This window comes from Dromaius novaehollandiae, chromosome 16, assembly GCF_036370855.1.
Source record: "Dromaius novaehollandiae isolate bDroNov1 chromosome 16, bDroNov1.hap1, whole genome shotgun sequence".
NCBI lineage: Eukaryota > Metazoa > Chordata > Aves > Casuariiformes > Dromaiidae > Dromaius > Dromaius novaehollandiae.
In genome coordinates this window covers 4,960,282-4,976,521 of record NC_088113.1, presented here as the reverse complement: position 1 = coordinate 4,976,521, position 16,240 = coordinate 4,960,282, and the positions used below count along the sequence as shown (strand labels likewise).

Genomic DNA, 16,240 nt, shown 5'->3' with positions numbered 1-16,240 from the left:
TAGTTTTGCAGCAGGTGACTGTGAAACACATCATTTCCCATTATTTATACATGCTGCTCCACAGATCCCTGGCTGGAAACCAGCATTACCTCCTGTGTCTGTGCCAAGTGCAGGAGGGGCCTAGGGGTGTTTTACTATCATGTTACCAAATCTGGCAGCAGGAGATAAGTCATCTGTGGTTAAGACACTGACTCAGACTTCCCTGGCGTGACAGGTCAGGGTTTGCAGGCAAGCTGCGGTGAACATTAATGTAGCAGTGTGGCCAAGATGACAGGCTCTTGGCCAAATGGCAAGCCCTGCCGGAAGGATGAATAGGTAAGGCTGCACTAAGTAGGCAGCACAGGAGGGCAGGTCTGCAGTCTGTAAAGATGAAGTGAAGTTGGCTGTCAGATGTGCCCAGGCCTGAGGGGTTTGGCTTGGCTTGGCTTGCCTGCCAGGAGGCTGCAGAGGACCGTGTGGGTGCTTGGGAAGGAGGTCTGTGATTAGGTGTGAACGTGGCAGAGGGTGGGAGTGAACCTGTAGCACTTGTAACGCTGGACTCTTGCAGCAGCTGTACTGAGCCACTAGTTGGGGACAGGAAAGCAAATACACAATGTGGATGAGGCATTTGCTGCTGGCTCTTGGCTAGGGTTCCCTGTAGCCCAGCCAGCACACGTAGCAGTGATGCTCCTTCTCTCGCTGTAGGAACATGACATTGAGACAGCTTTTGGAGTGGTCCACGTCACCATGCGGGGCATACCGAAGGGGAACAGACCTGTCATCCTCACATACCATGACATCGGCCTCAACCGTAAGCCCTTGAATTCCCAGGACCTATGTATCCTTACCCAAGTCTTCTTGCCAAGTGTGTGAAAGTCCAATTTTAAACAAGATTCTGAAGAAATGGTTGTTCATGGTATCTTCATTCGAATGTGGGGACCAGTTGGCCTGGCCTGGAGCTGAGATGAGGCAGGTCATTTGGGAGTAAAAAGATAAAGGTCTGCTCGAGAGGGAGTGTGTGGCATGCCCCTGTCTGTTCCAACAGCCCTCGAAAGCAGGGCCAGGGTGGAAGTGGATCCACCCACCACACTACAGCGCTCTAGCTAACTTGCTGCACTGTTTGACAGAGCTATTCACCCTGAGTTGCCACAAAGCATCTGTTCCCGTGGAGGCTGGGCAGGTGACAAGTCCCTTCTACAAGGCTACAGAACTGCTGTAGTGTTCGTAGTGGACCTTCTCCTCAATTGGTCTTTCCACATATTTTCCCACCCCACGTGTACTGTTACGCATCACCCAGCATCCACTGTCCCACAGACTCAGCATGGGTGTTGGGCTCATGTGGACGTATGCCCTGATGCTTGGAGGGTGGATCACAATAAACGTGTCAGTAAATGTCTCATTTCATTTTTCTGTTGCAGACAAATCCTGTTTTAATGCATTTTTTAACTTCGAGGACATGCAAGAGATCACTCAGCATTTTGCTGTGTGCCACGTGGATGCACCAGGCCAGCAGGAAGGAGCCCCCCCATTCCCATCTGGGTAAGAGCTCCAGGGAGACCCTTGTTGTTCCAGATGTGGTTGCAGTCTGTCTGACCGTGGGTGCTGTTCAATCCAACTGGGACTCCTAAGCTGAGCTGGGTGGGGAAGCATCTTTCGGAGCAGAGGAAGTGGGAAGGTGAAGAGGCTTCCCGAGGCAGGCAGAGAACTCTCCTGTCACTGAGGCCTGGGTAAGGCCCTTGCTAGTAGTGAGTGCTGGCACCAGCATTATGACTTAAGCATGAGCCCAGCACACTGCAGTGTAGCTGGCATTCCTTGCTCACTCTGTCCATCCTCCCACAGAAGCCTGGCTGTCCAAACAGCTCTGTTAGTCTTGCTCTGAGGGATGGGATCCATGCTGTAGGCTGGACTACAATATCAGTGCAAAATAATTACCCCTGCACATGCCTGCCAGATGTTCCTTGTCTCTCATGCCCTGGGGTAGAACTGGGAGGTAACCTCTGATAAGCTATATTTGGAGGTGCTTTAATTTCAGCCTTGCTTGATTTTCAGGTACCAGTATCCCAGTATGGATGAACTGGCTGAAATGCTCCCTGCTGTTCTGACACACCTGAAGTAAGTCTCTGAAAGGAAACAGGGTGAGCAACTGGTTACAGCTATTCCTGCACCTCCCTGTATCTCTGCTTGCAACATCTGATATGCTCAGTGAATTGTCTCAGGAGGCTTGAGCATCTCCTAACCCATGTAACCCTGTCTGGTTCTTATGCTGGGAACATTGTCTGCCAAATGAGACAATTTATGGCTGCTGCATCATTGCTGGATCGTTTTTCAAAATGAACCATAAGTGAAAAGCTGGATGCAGAGAGGGGAAGGGTTTTGTCTCTAGGGATGCTTCCGCTCTGAGCTTAAGATAGCCTTGCTGATTGTGAAATGCCTGTATTTCAGCCTGAGGAGCATCATTGGGATTGGACTGGGAGCTGGTGCTTATGTCCTCAGCAGGTTTGCAGTAAGTATCTTTTCATTCCATTGTGACCTGTATAAGCTGTGGTCTCCTACTGATCAGACAGACCATTTGTGGGGCATGGGCAAAGGAGCAGTAATTAAAGCAGGCATCCAGGCATCCAGTGAGAGCTGTTTCACATCCAGATGGCCAAACTGGAGCAGCCAAAGACACTCTGAAGCTATGCCAGACGTGGAAAGTTTGAAAGCAACGTCTTTGAATTAGCAGAGCTCCATCTTGGCTGCTAGGAATATACAGGCTGAAAATGATTGGTTATTTGTAGAAGAAACACTGAAGATATTCATGTCTTCAGAAACATCCCCTGGCTGTGTTACTGTATGCTGTTTCCAATGTTTGTGACACCAAACAATTAATCTAGTGCTGTGCTGTGAACCAGCACTGGGAAGAGATGAGGAATGTGCTTTTTCACTGACTGGAAAGAGGATCTTATACTCCACCCTTAGAGAGGAGAGTGATAGCTTTATATTGTTATTTAATTATACATTTCTCTCTGGCAGAGTGTATATAAGCATGTGAAATCAGTGAACATGGTTTAGCTGCCAGCGACCTGCCTGAATATTTCAAGGATAGTTAAAAAAAAGGGTACAAAACTCTAATGTTCTCAATAAAATTTATTTCAAGTTGTTGAGTGCAGACAGTTGCTGATGGCCATTTATGCATCTTACGGCTGCTTCATCAGGTAGCTGCCCCTCCTACAAAAAGTTCTCTCGTTCCCATTTTTTTCAATCAATGTTGTATCAGGAGAGAGAGCCTAGGGCAGTCCCAGGTACTGGTGTTTGCTCCCTTCCTTGTCTTGTGTATCTTGTGTAATTTCCAGTCTTGCTAAAGAGAAGATCATTAAATAAGCCTTTAGCTTCAGCTCAGGGAAGTGTAAGAAAGCACTTGCAATGCTACCTGAATTGCAGACAGTTTCCTGCTGAGGACACTATTGCTTCCTTCCACTTAACCAGTGCTAATCTATGCAATGGAACACACAATAGAGGAGCTGTAGTAAAATTTCAGCCTTTGAGTGAGCCTAGAGCTTGAAGTTCTCCACATGTGCTCAATTTCCATTTTCATCATCACAAGAAATTCTCAAAGTATTTTGGGCCTGTGCTCTCTCCTAAACCAGTCCAAAGTAAACTGCAGGATGCTGACGATGCCAGCAGAAGAAGCAGGCCTCAGGGGTGCCCTCCTTTCTCCATACCCACAGTCACAGTCAGCACAGTCACCGCTGGCGTAAAGCTTTATATTTAATTCAGTCTCTCAATTTAGTGCCTAGAAACACAGCTCTTGTCATTTAGACTTATAACAGCCTCGGCAGCTTGTTATCCAAATGGTTTAGGGATCCATCCTGGGTGGGAAACCCAGGCTGAAAGCCTGTGGAGCCAAGAGGGGTCAGAATGACTTCTCAGGAGCTTTTGATGTTGCTGTGGTCATCCCAAATGGATGGGGAACTGCAAAGCAATGCAGGATGGATGTGCTGCCCTTGTGTCCTTTGGATGATGTTCAATCCTGTTTCAGCCCTTCTATCAGTGGCTTAACCATGAAAAGACTATGAATCGAGGTGTTGTATCAGAACGCCTGTTCTGAGATTTTGGGGTGCAAAAACTGTGCCGTGGCGTAGCAGTTCCCCAATATTAAGATGCCTTAGAGATGGGACTGATCCCTTTCTCTGGGTTTCTGTCCCAGGAGTGCAGAGATCTCCACTGAGGGAGGACTGCCTTCTCCTCTGGGTATGAAAAGAGGTACTCTCAGGGCACAAGAGTTTGTCCAGATACTTCCTGGAGCTGGGGATGCCAAACTGGAGCAGAGAAAGCCACTGCTTACAGTCCTAGAATACATGAAACCTGAGCAGGATCTGGGACTCTCTGGCTGCACCAGATGCTTGGGTCACCAGAAGGCACTATTGAGGCTTGCTCAAGCTGCAGGTGCTGGGTGAACAGTCGCTTCCTCTGTGCTAGCAGCAGTCCTTCCAGAGAGTGGGGCCTGGCTGGGAGCCTGCTTCGTGCTGGGCTCTGAAGAGGGTGCTGGCAGCGCAGCACAGTGGGAGCTCACTGCTGTAGTCTTCATTTTACTCTTCGTCCTATTGCAAGAAGCATTCCGGCTGCTGTGCCTGCCATTGACCGTTGTATGTTTCCAAGGGTTGTATCATCCTTCTCAGTGTGCCTGTGCTCTCTCCCCGCAGCTCAGTCACCCAGACTTGGTGGAAGGACTTGTACTTATTAACATTGATTCATGTGCAAAGGGCTGGATTGACTGGGCAGCATCCAAGGTGAGATTTTCCTTTCCCTGTGTATCTCCTCTCTGCAGTGCTTAATGAACACTATGTAGAGTAAGAAGAAAAAGGACAGAGTACAGGAATTCATCAATTTATGGCCAAAACTGCACAACCTCATCTCCATCCCTGCTGTGTCCTCAGGCTGGGTGTAATACAACTTCCACAGTAGGAGCAGGAGTGGGTGTGATCACATGTAAATGAGAGATCCTGGTAAACTCTTTGGAGATGAGTGGCTGCTGAGTATTCAGCTTTCCTCTGAGTGAGTTGCCGTGCTTACAGGCTCCGTTTGGCTGAGGTTGAATGGGTCTTTTAGTCATTCTGTTATTTTGGCCACTTACAGTTATTAAGGATTCTAAGTTTCTGGAGAGCTTGCATGGGCTCCTTTGGAGACTTGCACATCCATGTTCCCCCATGAGAAGCTGCAGGCATTTATTTCATAATGTCCTTTGAATAATTTTCCTTGTTATTGTCATTAATCTGAGGAGTTGCTTTGGAATTTGTAATGAAACAGTATTTTCCAGTTCCTCTCCCTCCTCCTCATTCATGGTTCCTCTTCAGTTTTCAGGCTGGACAACCAACATAGTGGATATTGTCTTGGCACACCATTTTGGCCATGTAAGTAACCAGCAGCTGTTAATGTAGCCCATGCTACTGTACATGGAACTGTGCTTTTTTATGCACCTGCTCTGAAATAACTAATCTACCAAATAAGGGCTGCCACAGATAGTGCCATCTTTGCTGGGCAAGCTTGCATCAGTGCTTTGCATGCTGAGGGAGGAGCCTGCATACCCTCACACCTGCATGGACCATACTCTCCACACTCCAGATTTGGGAAGGAAGTAGTGTCTCACATACTAGTGCTGCAGAACTCCTTTCTTTGTGCGGCCAGCCAACTGTCTGCAGAAACAAGTGGCAGCCGGTTCTTTGTAGACGCATGTAGCCACGCTGAGTGCTGGCAGAGCACAGAAGTGCTGGGGGTTGACCAGTAAGATGATGTATGCATCCAGGTGCTGAACTGCTGTGTTCTTCTCTTCCTCTTCCCCTTCAGTTTCAGTAGAGGCAAACCAGTGCTTCCTGAGAACTCTGTGCTACAACAAACCCTTCTGTTTGGAATTTGCTAGCTCCCATCCAACAAGCTCACAGAGAACTGAAAGAAAGGGTTTGTGCCACATGCACGTAGTATGTGATTTGCAGCAGATCGGTCCCTTACCTGAAGCCTTCCTGTAACATTACACATCAGCACCAGAAGGGGGGTCACTTAGCTTCCTCATGCTTAGAGCACATGCTGTTCTCGTCCCACTTTTGGGCCCCTTCATTATACGTAGTGCTTCCTTGCATTTCCTTTTCTCTCTCTTTAATCAGAATGCAGTTTCTTTGTATAACTGGGTGATGGTATGAGATTTTTCCTTTGCTCCCAGTCTCGGGGCTTACCTATAAAGCTTTGCTTCTTTAATGCTAATCTTAAGTGGAAAACTTTTGTATAGCAGAGGGAATTTTACCTGTGTAAGCATTAGTGAGGCTCAAGGGTCAGCTGACCCCCATCCCAAAGATACCTTCATACCTCCACAGCATAATGTGCGCTATGGTTTGTAAAGGTATAGTCATATTACTCTGTATTGCACTTAAACAGTCACGTTGCAATTATATATAGTGTAGCCTAGGTACTAATGTAGTTTGGGGTCATTGCCCCCTGTGCATTATTGTTCACCAGGGTGAATGACATACAGAGCCAGTTCATGCTTCAGTATTTTTATGAAGATCATTTCTTATGCTTTATTTTTACATGTAAAAAAGATAATGTTCCTTGTCTTTCTTCTGTTTCTATACAGGAGGAACTGCAGGCAAATCTAGATTTGATCCAGACATACAGACTCCATATTGCGCAGGACATTAACCAAGATAACCTTCAGCTGTTTCTCACCTCATACAACAGGTACAGGACATCTTTTTTCCTGCTAGATTCAGAATTGTTCCCATACCCTCGCTGCCACTGGGTGCCGAGGACAAAGTGCACAAACAGCAAGAGGGAGCAGGAGAGAAGGTTACCTGCTCAGTAGTTTTGCAACCTTATATCTTATTCTAAAGGATGTTATGCCATGTGACCCTCTGTCCTAAGCTTAGTCCTCAGCCGTTATCCTGAGCCAAGCTCAGCCTCATGCTTGGATGCACCTTTGAGAATTCAGCAGATCTTTGCTCTAAACACAGAGCAGGCTTGCAATCAGTGCATGGATCCCAGTTTCTGATGGTGACTACCACAGCTCCTGAACAGTTCCTGCTCATGACATAACACAGGGAGTGGTAACCTGTTGCCTGGGTGCTGGAGCCAGCACACACAGTTAGATTTTGAATGCTCCCACTATAACCAGTTTCCTCTGTTGGTTTGATGGAAGATTGTTCTGCTTTATCTTCCAGCCGTAGAGACCTGGAAATTGAGAGACCAGTTCTCGGCATCAATGAAAATACAACAAAAACACTCAAGTAAGTTAATGTGAATCATCAACCTGTATCAGCTCCATACTATGAAGTCCCTTTTGCAGAAAGGCTGCAGCTTCTCAGCAAGAATCTCTGTAGCGATACTGAGAAGACTGTTCAGACAGTCCCAGGCTTTGATGCAGTGCTGTCAGCTAAGTGGGGCCAAGAGGTGTCTGGAAGCACTATTTTTAAGAATGTGCTGCGGTTCTCCTGAAAGCAGGGTCAGAGGAATAAGTATATCCTGCTAGCAGTCACCGCACTGTGACGTGCTGAGCTGTCTGTTAGTTTGATTGTTGATTAATTTTCAGTAACCCATTTCATATTGTTGTGAGACAACCAAAAATCTTTTGGGATCACCTTAGAATGATTTTTTGGGGTTATTTTTAGGGAGGCGGGTTTTTGTTTGTTGCCACAGACCACCCTCCACTCCACCCGCAAAAATTACCTGCACATCTCCCAGAGATGGCAATGCAGGGATGTGGAGCATGTGACAGCTCCCACTTTAGTAGTGACTCGTTTATCTGAGAGGGGATAGTCTATGCAGAGAGCAGGGTATACCCGAGAAGGAACAGACATTGGAGGGGATTCAGTGATGATCAGCACAGAGGAAGTAAAAAAATTAGATTTTTAGGTTGCAAGCAAGGGAGCAAAAGGAGCAAACCATTTCAAGTGTGTAAAGCATGTGGAGACTGGGAATTGCAGTGCTGAGGTAGGATGCCTGGGCTGGGCTAGAGGCTGCAGCACAGGGGCTGCTATTGACTTCTTGGCAATTGTATACACTTCTGCTCCTGCCAGTCCCAGGAAATGTTTTAGGCATCCACAGCACTGGCTAAACTAAATGAGGTGGATTTCCCTCTGCTCTGAGCACAGGGAGAATCTAGCATTCAAATCCTGCTTGGTCTCCAGGCAAAGCAATCTCTCTGGCACATAACAGCACCTAAAGTGCTGCTCTCTGTCTTGCAGGCACCTATAAGCCACAGAGCACTTGACTGTCCACTGAAATGATTCACAGGAATCTACCAAGCCTTAAAATATTTTCTGTAGAATTTTGGATCTCTGCGCCAATAGACTTGCCTCCCAGTCTCCCAGTTCTTAGAGGTAGTTCACTGGCTCTGTGGTCTGTAGTAGACTCTAGTATAATTTTTGCCATTTGATCAGCACACCAAAGTGGGATCTCTAGTCCGATACTTTCTTACCTTTACCTGTAAATAAATATTGTAAATTCACAGCCACTTGGCCAGTGGCCTTCTGTGTATATTTTACAGGTTGAGTGTTAACTGTTCCATTAGAATTACCTATGTGTAGGCAAACAGATATGAAGGCATTGATTGCCAAGAGAGGCTTTAGTATCATGGCATTTTTCAATATATTCCTGACATTGTTTGTTTCTAAAATTCAAGTCAAAATACAGTGCTGGCCAGTAGCCAGCCTCAGAGGCATTAAACACCGTTGGATGTGGTTATTCTTAAATTCCTGACATGCAGACATTCGTTCCTGAGAACGCGCTCCCTGTTGCAAGCCAGGATGGTGCTTCTTCCAGCTCTAACCACATCTTTTAACACACTTGTGCAATAGTAGTGGTAGTTGGTACGCATGAGAGGGATGGTGTAGATGCATATGCAAGCCTTGGAGGAGGTTTTGGTGTAACAAAATGCCGTGATGTGGTAGCGGGTAAGGCTTGTGCTTAGTATTGTTAACCTTTGATGAGGCTGTTCGTGTACAGAGCTCAGCCTCCTTTAGAAGTCCCTTAGAGGCACTGTGAGTAATGTGTCATCTTTTGGGTTTTGGCCAGGTGCCCTGCCTTGCTAGTGGTTGGTGACAGCTCACCTGCAGTGGAAGCAGTGGTATGTATATATGGGCTCTTTCCTTGCATGACATTAGCTCCAGAAAGCCTTTAGCAGACCTGCCTTACCCAGGGGTGCTTTGGTCTTGCCCAGAACTATTCACAAAAAGTGGCTCTTTGTCCAGAGCTTCTCTCTAGTCTCCTAACTATTAAAAACCATCGGCTGCTGGTGGGAGAGGCAAGGCTTGGGATACCTAATGGTCCTGCAGGGCAGCTCTAAGGTGAAATGGGTAGCATCTTGATAAGAGTGCTTGTGCCCAAACATCTTGCTCAGGGAGTGGTACAAAGGCCCCCTTTCACTACCCTGTGTCTTTCCCTGAGGTCTTCCAGGCTACTGCTTGGAGTTCAATTTTCAAGTCATAAATTACTGTTCTCTTGCTGTTGCGCTGAGGCTACCTGAGGTTTAAAAATAAGCAGTGTAACTCTAGCCCCTGTGGTGGATAATAACAGAGCTCTGCAAAAGCAGTGTGCCTCATAGGGAAGGCAACGCTCAATAGCATCTCCCTCCTGTTGTAGTCTCTGCAGACACCTACAGCCCACTTTCCTGCCAGCGCAGAGTGATTGGGATGGATGTGTCTCCTGCCCTGCAGTCAGTGGATGTGGGGTGACCAGTTTTTTGTGAACAAAAGGAGGTTTCCTTAGAAACCTTGGAAGAGTGCAGGAGACTCCCAAAGGAGCAGCTTGGACCCCCTTGCCTGGCTGGGGGGCCAAATGATCTTCCTCTGTGTTGCATTGCACAAAACCCTTCCCTTCCAGTCCAACTGTCAGAGCCCTGGGGATGCTCCAGTGTTTCACAGTGCAAGATAACCTGTTATCCAAAACCTGTGGACACTTCCCTTTGAGATCACAGCCCCATCTCTCAGGACAGTGACGTCCTGGTCACACAAGACTCCTCCTTCCGTCTTCCATTCATTGCTGTCTTCCTACATGGTGCCTGCTCTCTTGCTCAGTCCTTCCTGGCTCCAGAGAAGCACCCGTTGGTGAGGACAGTCATTGCCTCCATTGGAGCAGCTGCCCAACATTTTGTGTCTGACTCTTCAGGTTTTCTGTGTGATGCCATGTCCCTCTTTCCTCCTTTGATTTTAGGTTGAGTGCAATTCACGGCTTGACCCAACTAAGACTACCCTTCTGAAGGTAAGTGCCATTCCAAAATCATTCCAGCCTGCTTCTGAGAGCCTGCATTTAGGTGCTGACCCTCCACACATTTAACTTTAAGAGGTTTCTGGACAGTCCTGGGCTATGTCCTCTCCTGCGTGGAGACAGATTCAGGAGAACAGATTTTTTTGCGAGAGAGTTCCTGATTTCCTGCTTTAAGACCAGTTCTTTGTTGTCTTCAACCAGCAAATGGCAGGAAAGACCTGTTGTGAATTGGCAGAGGTGCTCTGCCCCTACCCTGCTATCTGTCAGCAAAAACATCAGTTTTTCTAGCTTCGTACTAGTCCATCCCATCCTCAGCTATCACTGTGGAAGTGGGCCAAGCAGCTACTGTACAGAAGTGTGAAATGCCAGGTTTGGGAAGAGTGGTAGGATGACCCAGGATGGTGGAGTGTTATTCTTGGGTTCCTACAATATGACGTGGGATTGCTTAGTAATGCAGCCCCCAAGATGCTGGATGCCTTCAGCAACAGCCACCGATAAGATGTATCCTTAGGCCTTGCTTTGGCTTTAGAGTTGAGGTGGCAGAAGTGTGCCTCGTGGCCGTGCAGTCTGCTCCCGCAGCCCCAGTGTGGTGGGCGGTGCTGCTACACTTCTAGGATGGGGATCATCAGATGGGAAGAATGGTTCAACCTCCCTTTTATTCCCTGTTGCAGATGGCAGACTGTGGGGGCCTGCCCCAGGTTGTTCAGGTAAGAAACACTTAGCTCTCCCTCTGAATTTGCTTTGTATAAACTGTCTTGCTCTGCACCCACTAAAGCCTCATCTTCTGTGCCCACAGCCTGGGAAGCTGACCGAAGCCTTCAAGTACTTTGTGCAGGGAATGGGCTACAGTAAGTGACAAACACAATTTTCTGTTTTGAAGCAGGGTTGGAGGGGGGAACTCAACCTTTTTGGTCCATCTGAGCCCATTGACATCTGTGTCCCCACCTGTGAGTTAGTGTGGTTGCCAGGAGATCCATCTACGCTAGAAAGTCAACCAGTGTGCTAACAAGTGTTAGAAAACCAATGTTGTTCCCTGATGTGTGTTTAATCCAAACTGAGGCCAGAGTGGTGACTCCCTGTTCAGTTGCTGATGTTGGTAAAACATTGTAAGTCCTTGTTTCTCCTGGTCAGGAAAAATGTGCTACTGAAGACAGTAAATCTTCTCTGATGGCTGCATACCTGCTCTGGAGGGGAAGGAATTAGCAGTACAGTGTCGCAGTCGCGATAGGTACATGAGAGCGCTTTTCTTCCTTCTCAGACATACCTATTTCTTTTAGATTTTCACTGCACTAGGTGTCAGCGATGTCTCAGATTGGAACCCTCTAATTGCAGAATAGAGAGCTGTGTGCCTTCCGATATACCCTGCAAGCCCAGAGGGAACTGTGCTTTGATCCGGTCTGTGCCCTGCTTCCTCCTTGTGCTTGGAGTCAGAAGACTGTTTTCTGAGTGTGTCAGGCTGAGAGCTGTTAGCTCCCCTGCCCTTGGTACTCCAGAGATTGGCAGACTTCATGATAAGAACTTCTTGATGCGCTAAATCAACTCTGTCTCCATTGCAGGCACCTTGGCACAGCTCTCTGTCTTGCCTGCCAGGGGCCAGGGCTAGGAGTTCCCATCTAATGGATGAACCTTCAAAAGCTGGAATTATGGGAGGGGTCAGTTCACATGGCTGGTTAATGACTAAGCATGGCCACTGTGGCAGCTGTGACACTTCCAAAGCTCACTAGTCTGCACCTGGGTGGAGGTGCTTTGCTAAATCATGAGCTTCAAGGCTTAGAGGAAGTTGTCCTTTTCCTTAGAGCTAGATGTAGTTGACATGAATGCAAGGCTTCTGCTGGCCAGAAGAGCCTGATCCTGCAGAGAAGGATGCCAGATGAGAAGAGCTCCCTCAGCCTCACAGACTGAGAGCATTTCCATGTCTAAGTCTGACTGTTGTGTCTCTGGTGCTAATAGAGTTGACAAGTACTGTCATCAGAGCAAGGACTTCAGCAGGACTTTGGGATTCAAATCTTTTGCCAACTGGATGTGCAGTGCTGAGGGAAGCAGAGGGGTCATTTTTTACTTCCAGAATCAGTAGCCAGTCCCAGAGAGAGCTGTTTTTCTGACTTTGGTGGGAAAGACTGTTAGGGTTACTGAGTGTGGGCCAGCAAGGCCTCCTTTCTCAGAAGAGGGGAACAAGAGAAAAACAGGTCAGTAGCTTGCTACTTCTAGAAAGGCAGAAGCCACTTCCCCAAGGACTATTCTGCTTACTTCTGCATTTTGACTACAGCAGTTGGACCTGCTGTGCTGCCCCTGCAGGTAGAAAGAAATGCCTTGCAGCAGGCTTGTAGCAGAAATCTGATGCTGTCAGCTCAAGGAAAGACTCACAAATTTTTGTTCAGGATCTGAAATTGCAGAGTATGCCCCAGATTCCCTGCCTTAAGAAAATAGCATCTCTGTCGACTCATTGTGGTGTGTACAGTGGGGAGCTAGGGTCACCAGGTACACTGCAGTTTCTAGCTAGTAAGGCATTGGTGAGATCTGGCCCTGATCAGATTTTTGAGTCATCTTGGCATCCCCCGAGATGCTTATTAGCAGCTGTTTTCACAAATATTGGGAGCTTTCAATGCAATGTGTGAGCTGGGAGTGGAAGGGAAGATAGCTGGGGATCCCAGGAGCAGTGCAGGTGCTAGTCACACCCTGCAACTAATTGGCTCTTTCCTGTATTCATCCCTTTCCTTGTCTCATGTTGTTTCCAGTCCCTTATGTGCAGCTCAGCCACCTAAGCACTGAGTCAGGTACCTTGAACTGTGCATCCGGCTCGGCCCAAGTCTGTGTACTGAGTTGAATGATTCTTCGGGTGCATTGCTCTGTCTCAGCATGTCCTGCTGGCCTGCTATGGGCTAGGCTGATCCATTGTACAATGTGTATGCTATGGTTTTTCACCTTTCATTTGTATTTTGTTGATTGTGCATGATTTCAGCTCTGTGTTTTTTTAGAGTGAAGAGACTAACTTTCAAAAGGTCATCTGTACAACAGCTGCCTTGGTTTGCACAGACACTCGCCATGACTGCACTTGCAAATGTTCAGTTACGCTTCTGACATTTGCTCACCTTGGACCTTTTGAAATTGGGCCTTAAACATCTTGCTTTAGACATGCAAAAACTAAATTTTGGCGGTGAATAGTGAGTTTTCTTCCTGAGGGTATAGCTCTTTTTGTGCTTACCCAGCGACACATATTTGAGTGACTATGATTCTTGCTCTGCACCTAAGAACTTCCTCCTTTTATGAGTCCCCCTTTTGTTCTTTCTTGCAGTGCCAGCAGCTAGTATGACCAGGCTGATCCGCTCCCGTACTCACTCCTCCTCTAGCGTGGGCTCTGGGGAGAGTGTCCGCAGCCGGTCTCATACCAGCAACCATGGTGAAGGAAGCGTTGGAACCCCAGAAGCAATTGATCTCCAGGAAGCACCTCAAACCATGGAAGTATCCTGTTAAGCAGGAGCCCCTCTTCCGGATTCAGACAACTCCACTCGCCCCCACTGAACCCACTCAGAATCTAGCATTTCATCCAACATGGCATTACCTGTTCTCTCTAACTTGTGCATGCCCATCTGAGTTGCCACCTCCTTGGTAGTCTGTACTTGGCATTACTTTGGTCCTTTCTGTATGCCCTTGGCATCAGAGCCTCTTTAAAACTCATTAACATTCCGCAGTCTTAGTAAGTCACGTTACTGTACATGCTGATACCACCTCCTGTCTGTGCTGTATATCAACCCAGATGACAGCCATTGTCTCCCCCTTTCATTTAAATATAATTTCTGTGGCTTTGTGAGGTTTAGAATTGCTTTCTAGTTGTGCTTCTGCTAAAGGACCCTTGTGGTGCAGTTTGTATGGCGTCTGTGGGATGTGGGAAAGCAAGACTGTGACGGCGTGAAACTCCAGACACTGGAGGCAGGCAATGCTCTCCTGCAGAGCTGTGCCTGAAGTGCAGAACCCACCAGAGGGTCTTTGCGTTCCTCAGACTCTTGACGTGCCAAGCAGTCCTGGGGAGAACAAATGGTCAGAAATACTGTCTTGGTCTCATCTCTGTATGTGTGTTAAGAAGGAGCAGAGTGATTTCTTACCTGAGCCTCCTGAAAGGGCAAAGCAATTAACAGGTTAACTTATACTAACCAAGGTGCACTATTCAACAGAGTACAAGGGATTAAATGACAGCAGCCCTGGCTTCCAGACTGCCTCTGCTGACCCACCAGAACTCTCCTGCAGCAGTTTTGCAGGAGGGCCAGATGCAGATAAGATAACCCTTAGTCACTATTTCTGGTTATTAGACCATCTTCCCTGGCCCAGGTGAATCTTTAACATCAAGCAGATTGTGAAATGGGCAGCAGTGCCCCCTGGCAGGTGGAGATCCAGAAATCTGCACTGCCAACTCTGCTTCCCACTGCTGCCATCCCCAGGCAGGGTGTCTGCACAGGATATTATGCCTGAAGAGCCTGAAGAAACACCAGTGAATGTAAACGACTTATCAGACACGTCTTGTGTTACACAAGCCAGAAGTGTGAGTAGTGAATGTCTACCTGCAGGTACTGTTTACTGTTCTCATCAAATTCACAGTTCTGCTGTCTTTTTGCATCTGGCTGGATCAGAGGCAAATGCCTGTTGCGTGCCAGGGGCTAGCTGTTAAATGGGAGAAAAGGGATAAGTGGCCAGGCTAATACAGGTCTCTTGATAGACGAACAAGACATCCTTTCTTAACTGTTGGGCAGTCCTGACTCACTGGGAGCCAGCTCCTCCAAGGGTCACACTCATGTTCTGCTCCATTTCAGGTAGGGAATGGGACTGGGAGGCTCTGCCTGAGGAGGACTTTGTACCAGTTATTAAATAAAGCTATAACTGAGTCTCATTGTTACCCTGTCTGCTTGTGTTGTGTCTATTGGGATGACCTGGCACTGCTGCTAGTTTCATCAGTTTTGGTGTCTCCTGCTGGGAAAAGTGAACTATTTTCCATGGAATGGGTAGCATTGGCCACCTCTTCCCAGAGGCTCCTTTGCAGCCATGCAGAAGCAGATGTGGTCAGGCTTTCCAGGTGATACAGTGTCCCCTGGAAGAGACTGTTTAATGGCGTTGAAGAGTTGGTTTCTGCTAAAATGCTAAAACAAGCTTCCAGCTTTGACGGAGTGAGAGAACCTGTACAAAAGGTTTGCCACAAAATAGAGACACTGCCAAGAATTGCCTCCAAACAAAGGAGATTACTAAGAGTTGTCTTCCTTGGTGAACAGTGCCCTGCACAAGCATGTTTTACTCATGTAACTACAGAGTTAACTTATAAGCCCTGTGACAAGGCAGTTGTCAAGGCATGAAAACGCAGAGGGTAGTTTGGAAACCAGCATAAGCTACTGAGTATGAGCGCCTTTGTGGCAGGACTTAAATCCCCACAACAGCTCAGGTCTGTTTCTTCTTCAGTGTCCACTGTGGGGCCACAGGTTTCCTGGTGTATGCCAGCCAGATGCAGATGGAGTAATGCTGAGCAGCTGGTTGTCAATACAACGGTTTCTTTAGCTTCTGCTTTTCAGATCCAGTTTTTGCTTTCAAGTTTCAGGTGTCTGTCCTCTTATGTTCACAGTAAGCTACTTGGGATTTAAGAATGGTTGTTGGTCAAAATTAACCCCAATCCTGCTGTCAGACCCCCGAGGCTGGACTCCAGCAGCCTCATGCTTTGGGTTTTCTAAAGACCTTTGACAAAGTTCTGTGCAAGAGATGTCATTTCAGGAAGCGAGATGGAGTGTTTTCATAAATTGGAAACTGAGGGATGAGAAACAGTAGGAAAAATCGGCCAATTGCATAAATGAATAGCTAATTGACAAAATTAAATGAACAAAAATGTAAGTTCGGGCCTATAGAAGACAGGAGTCTACAGAGGACAGGTCAAAGAGACCAGACCATCAGATACCACGTGAAATTTATTGTTGCTGAATGTAAAGCCACATATAAAAAAAAAAAAAACTGTACATGCAGCAGTGTTTTATTGTCAGTTAACTACACAAAGAAGCAG

General features: G+C 47.2%; 1 protein-coding gene across 2 annotated transcripts in view; it reads left to right on the top strand.

Annotated features, from left to right (window-relative positions):
* The window catches only part of NDRG3 (NDRG family member 3), a 65,829-nt gene extending 50,732 nt beyond the window's left edge, over positions 1-15,097 (top strand). Inside the window, exons 4-17 of one of the 2 annotated variants that reach the window (XM_026100115.2) lie at positions 685-790; positions 1,398-1,518; positions 2,029-2,091; positions 2,422-2,482; positions 4,665-4,751; positions 5,316-5,372; positions 6,587-6,690; positions 7,170-7,235; positions 9,022-9,073; positions 10,159-10,206; positions 10,884-10,919; positions 11,009-11,060; positions 12,948-12,986; positions 13,505-15,097. In XM_026100115.2, coding sequence (XP_025955900.1) covers positions 685-790; positions 1,398-1,518; positions 2,029-2,091; positions 2,422-2,482; positions 4,665-4,751; positions 5,316-5,372; positions 6,587-6,690; positions 7,170-7,235; positions 9,022-9,073; positions 10,159-10,206; positions 10,884-10,919; positions 11,009-11,060; positions 12,948-12,986; positions 13,505-13,683 — 1,071 coding nt within the window. In that variant the 3' untranslated portion in view covers positions 13,684-15,097. The remainder of the gene's footprint in view (positions 1-684; positions 791-1,397; positions 1,519-2,028; positions 2,092-2,421; positions 2,483-4,664; positions 4,752-5,315; positions 5,373-6,586; positions 6,691-7,169; positions 7,236-9,021; positions 9,074-10,158; positions 10,207-10,883; positions 10,920-11,008; positions 11,061-12,947; positions 12,987-13,504) is intronic. The other variant, XM_026100116.2, reaches the window with a different exon arrangement.
* The last annotated feature ends 1,143 nt before the right edge of the window (positions 15,098-16,240 follow it).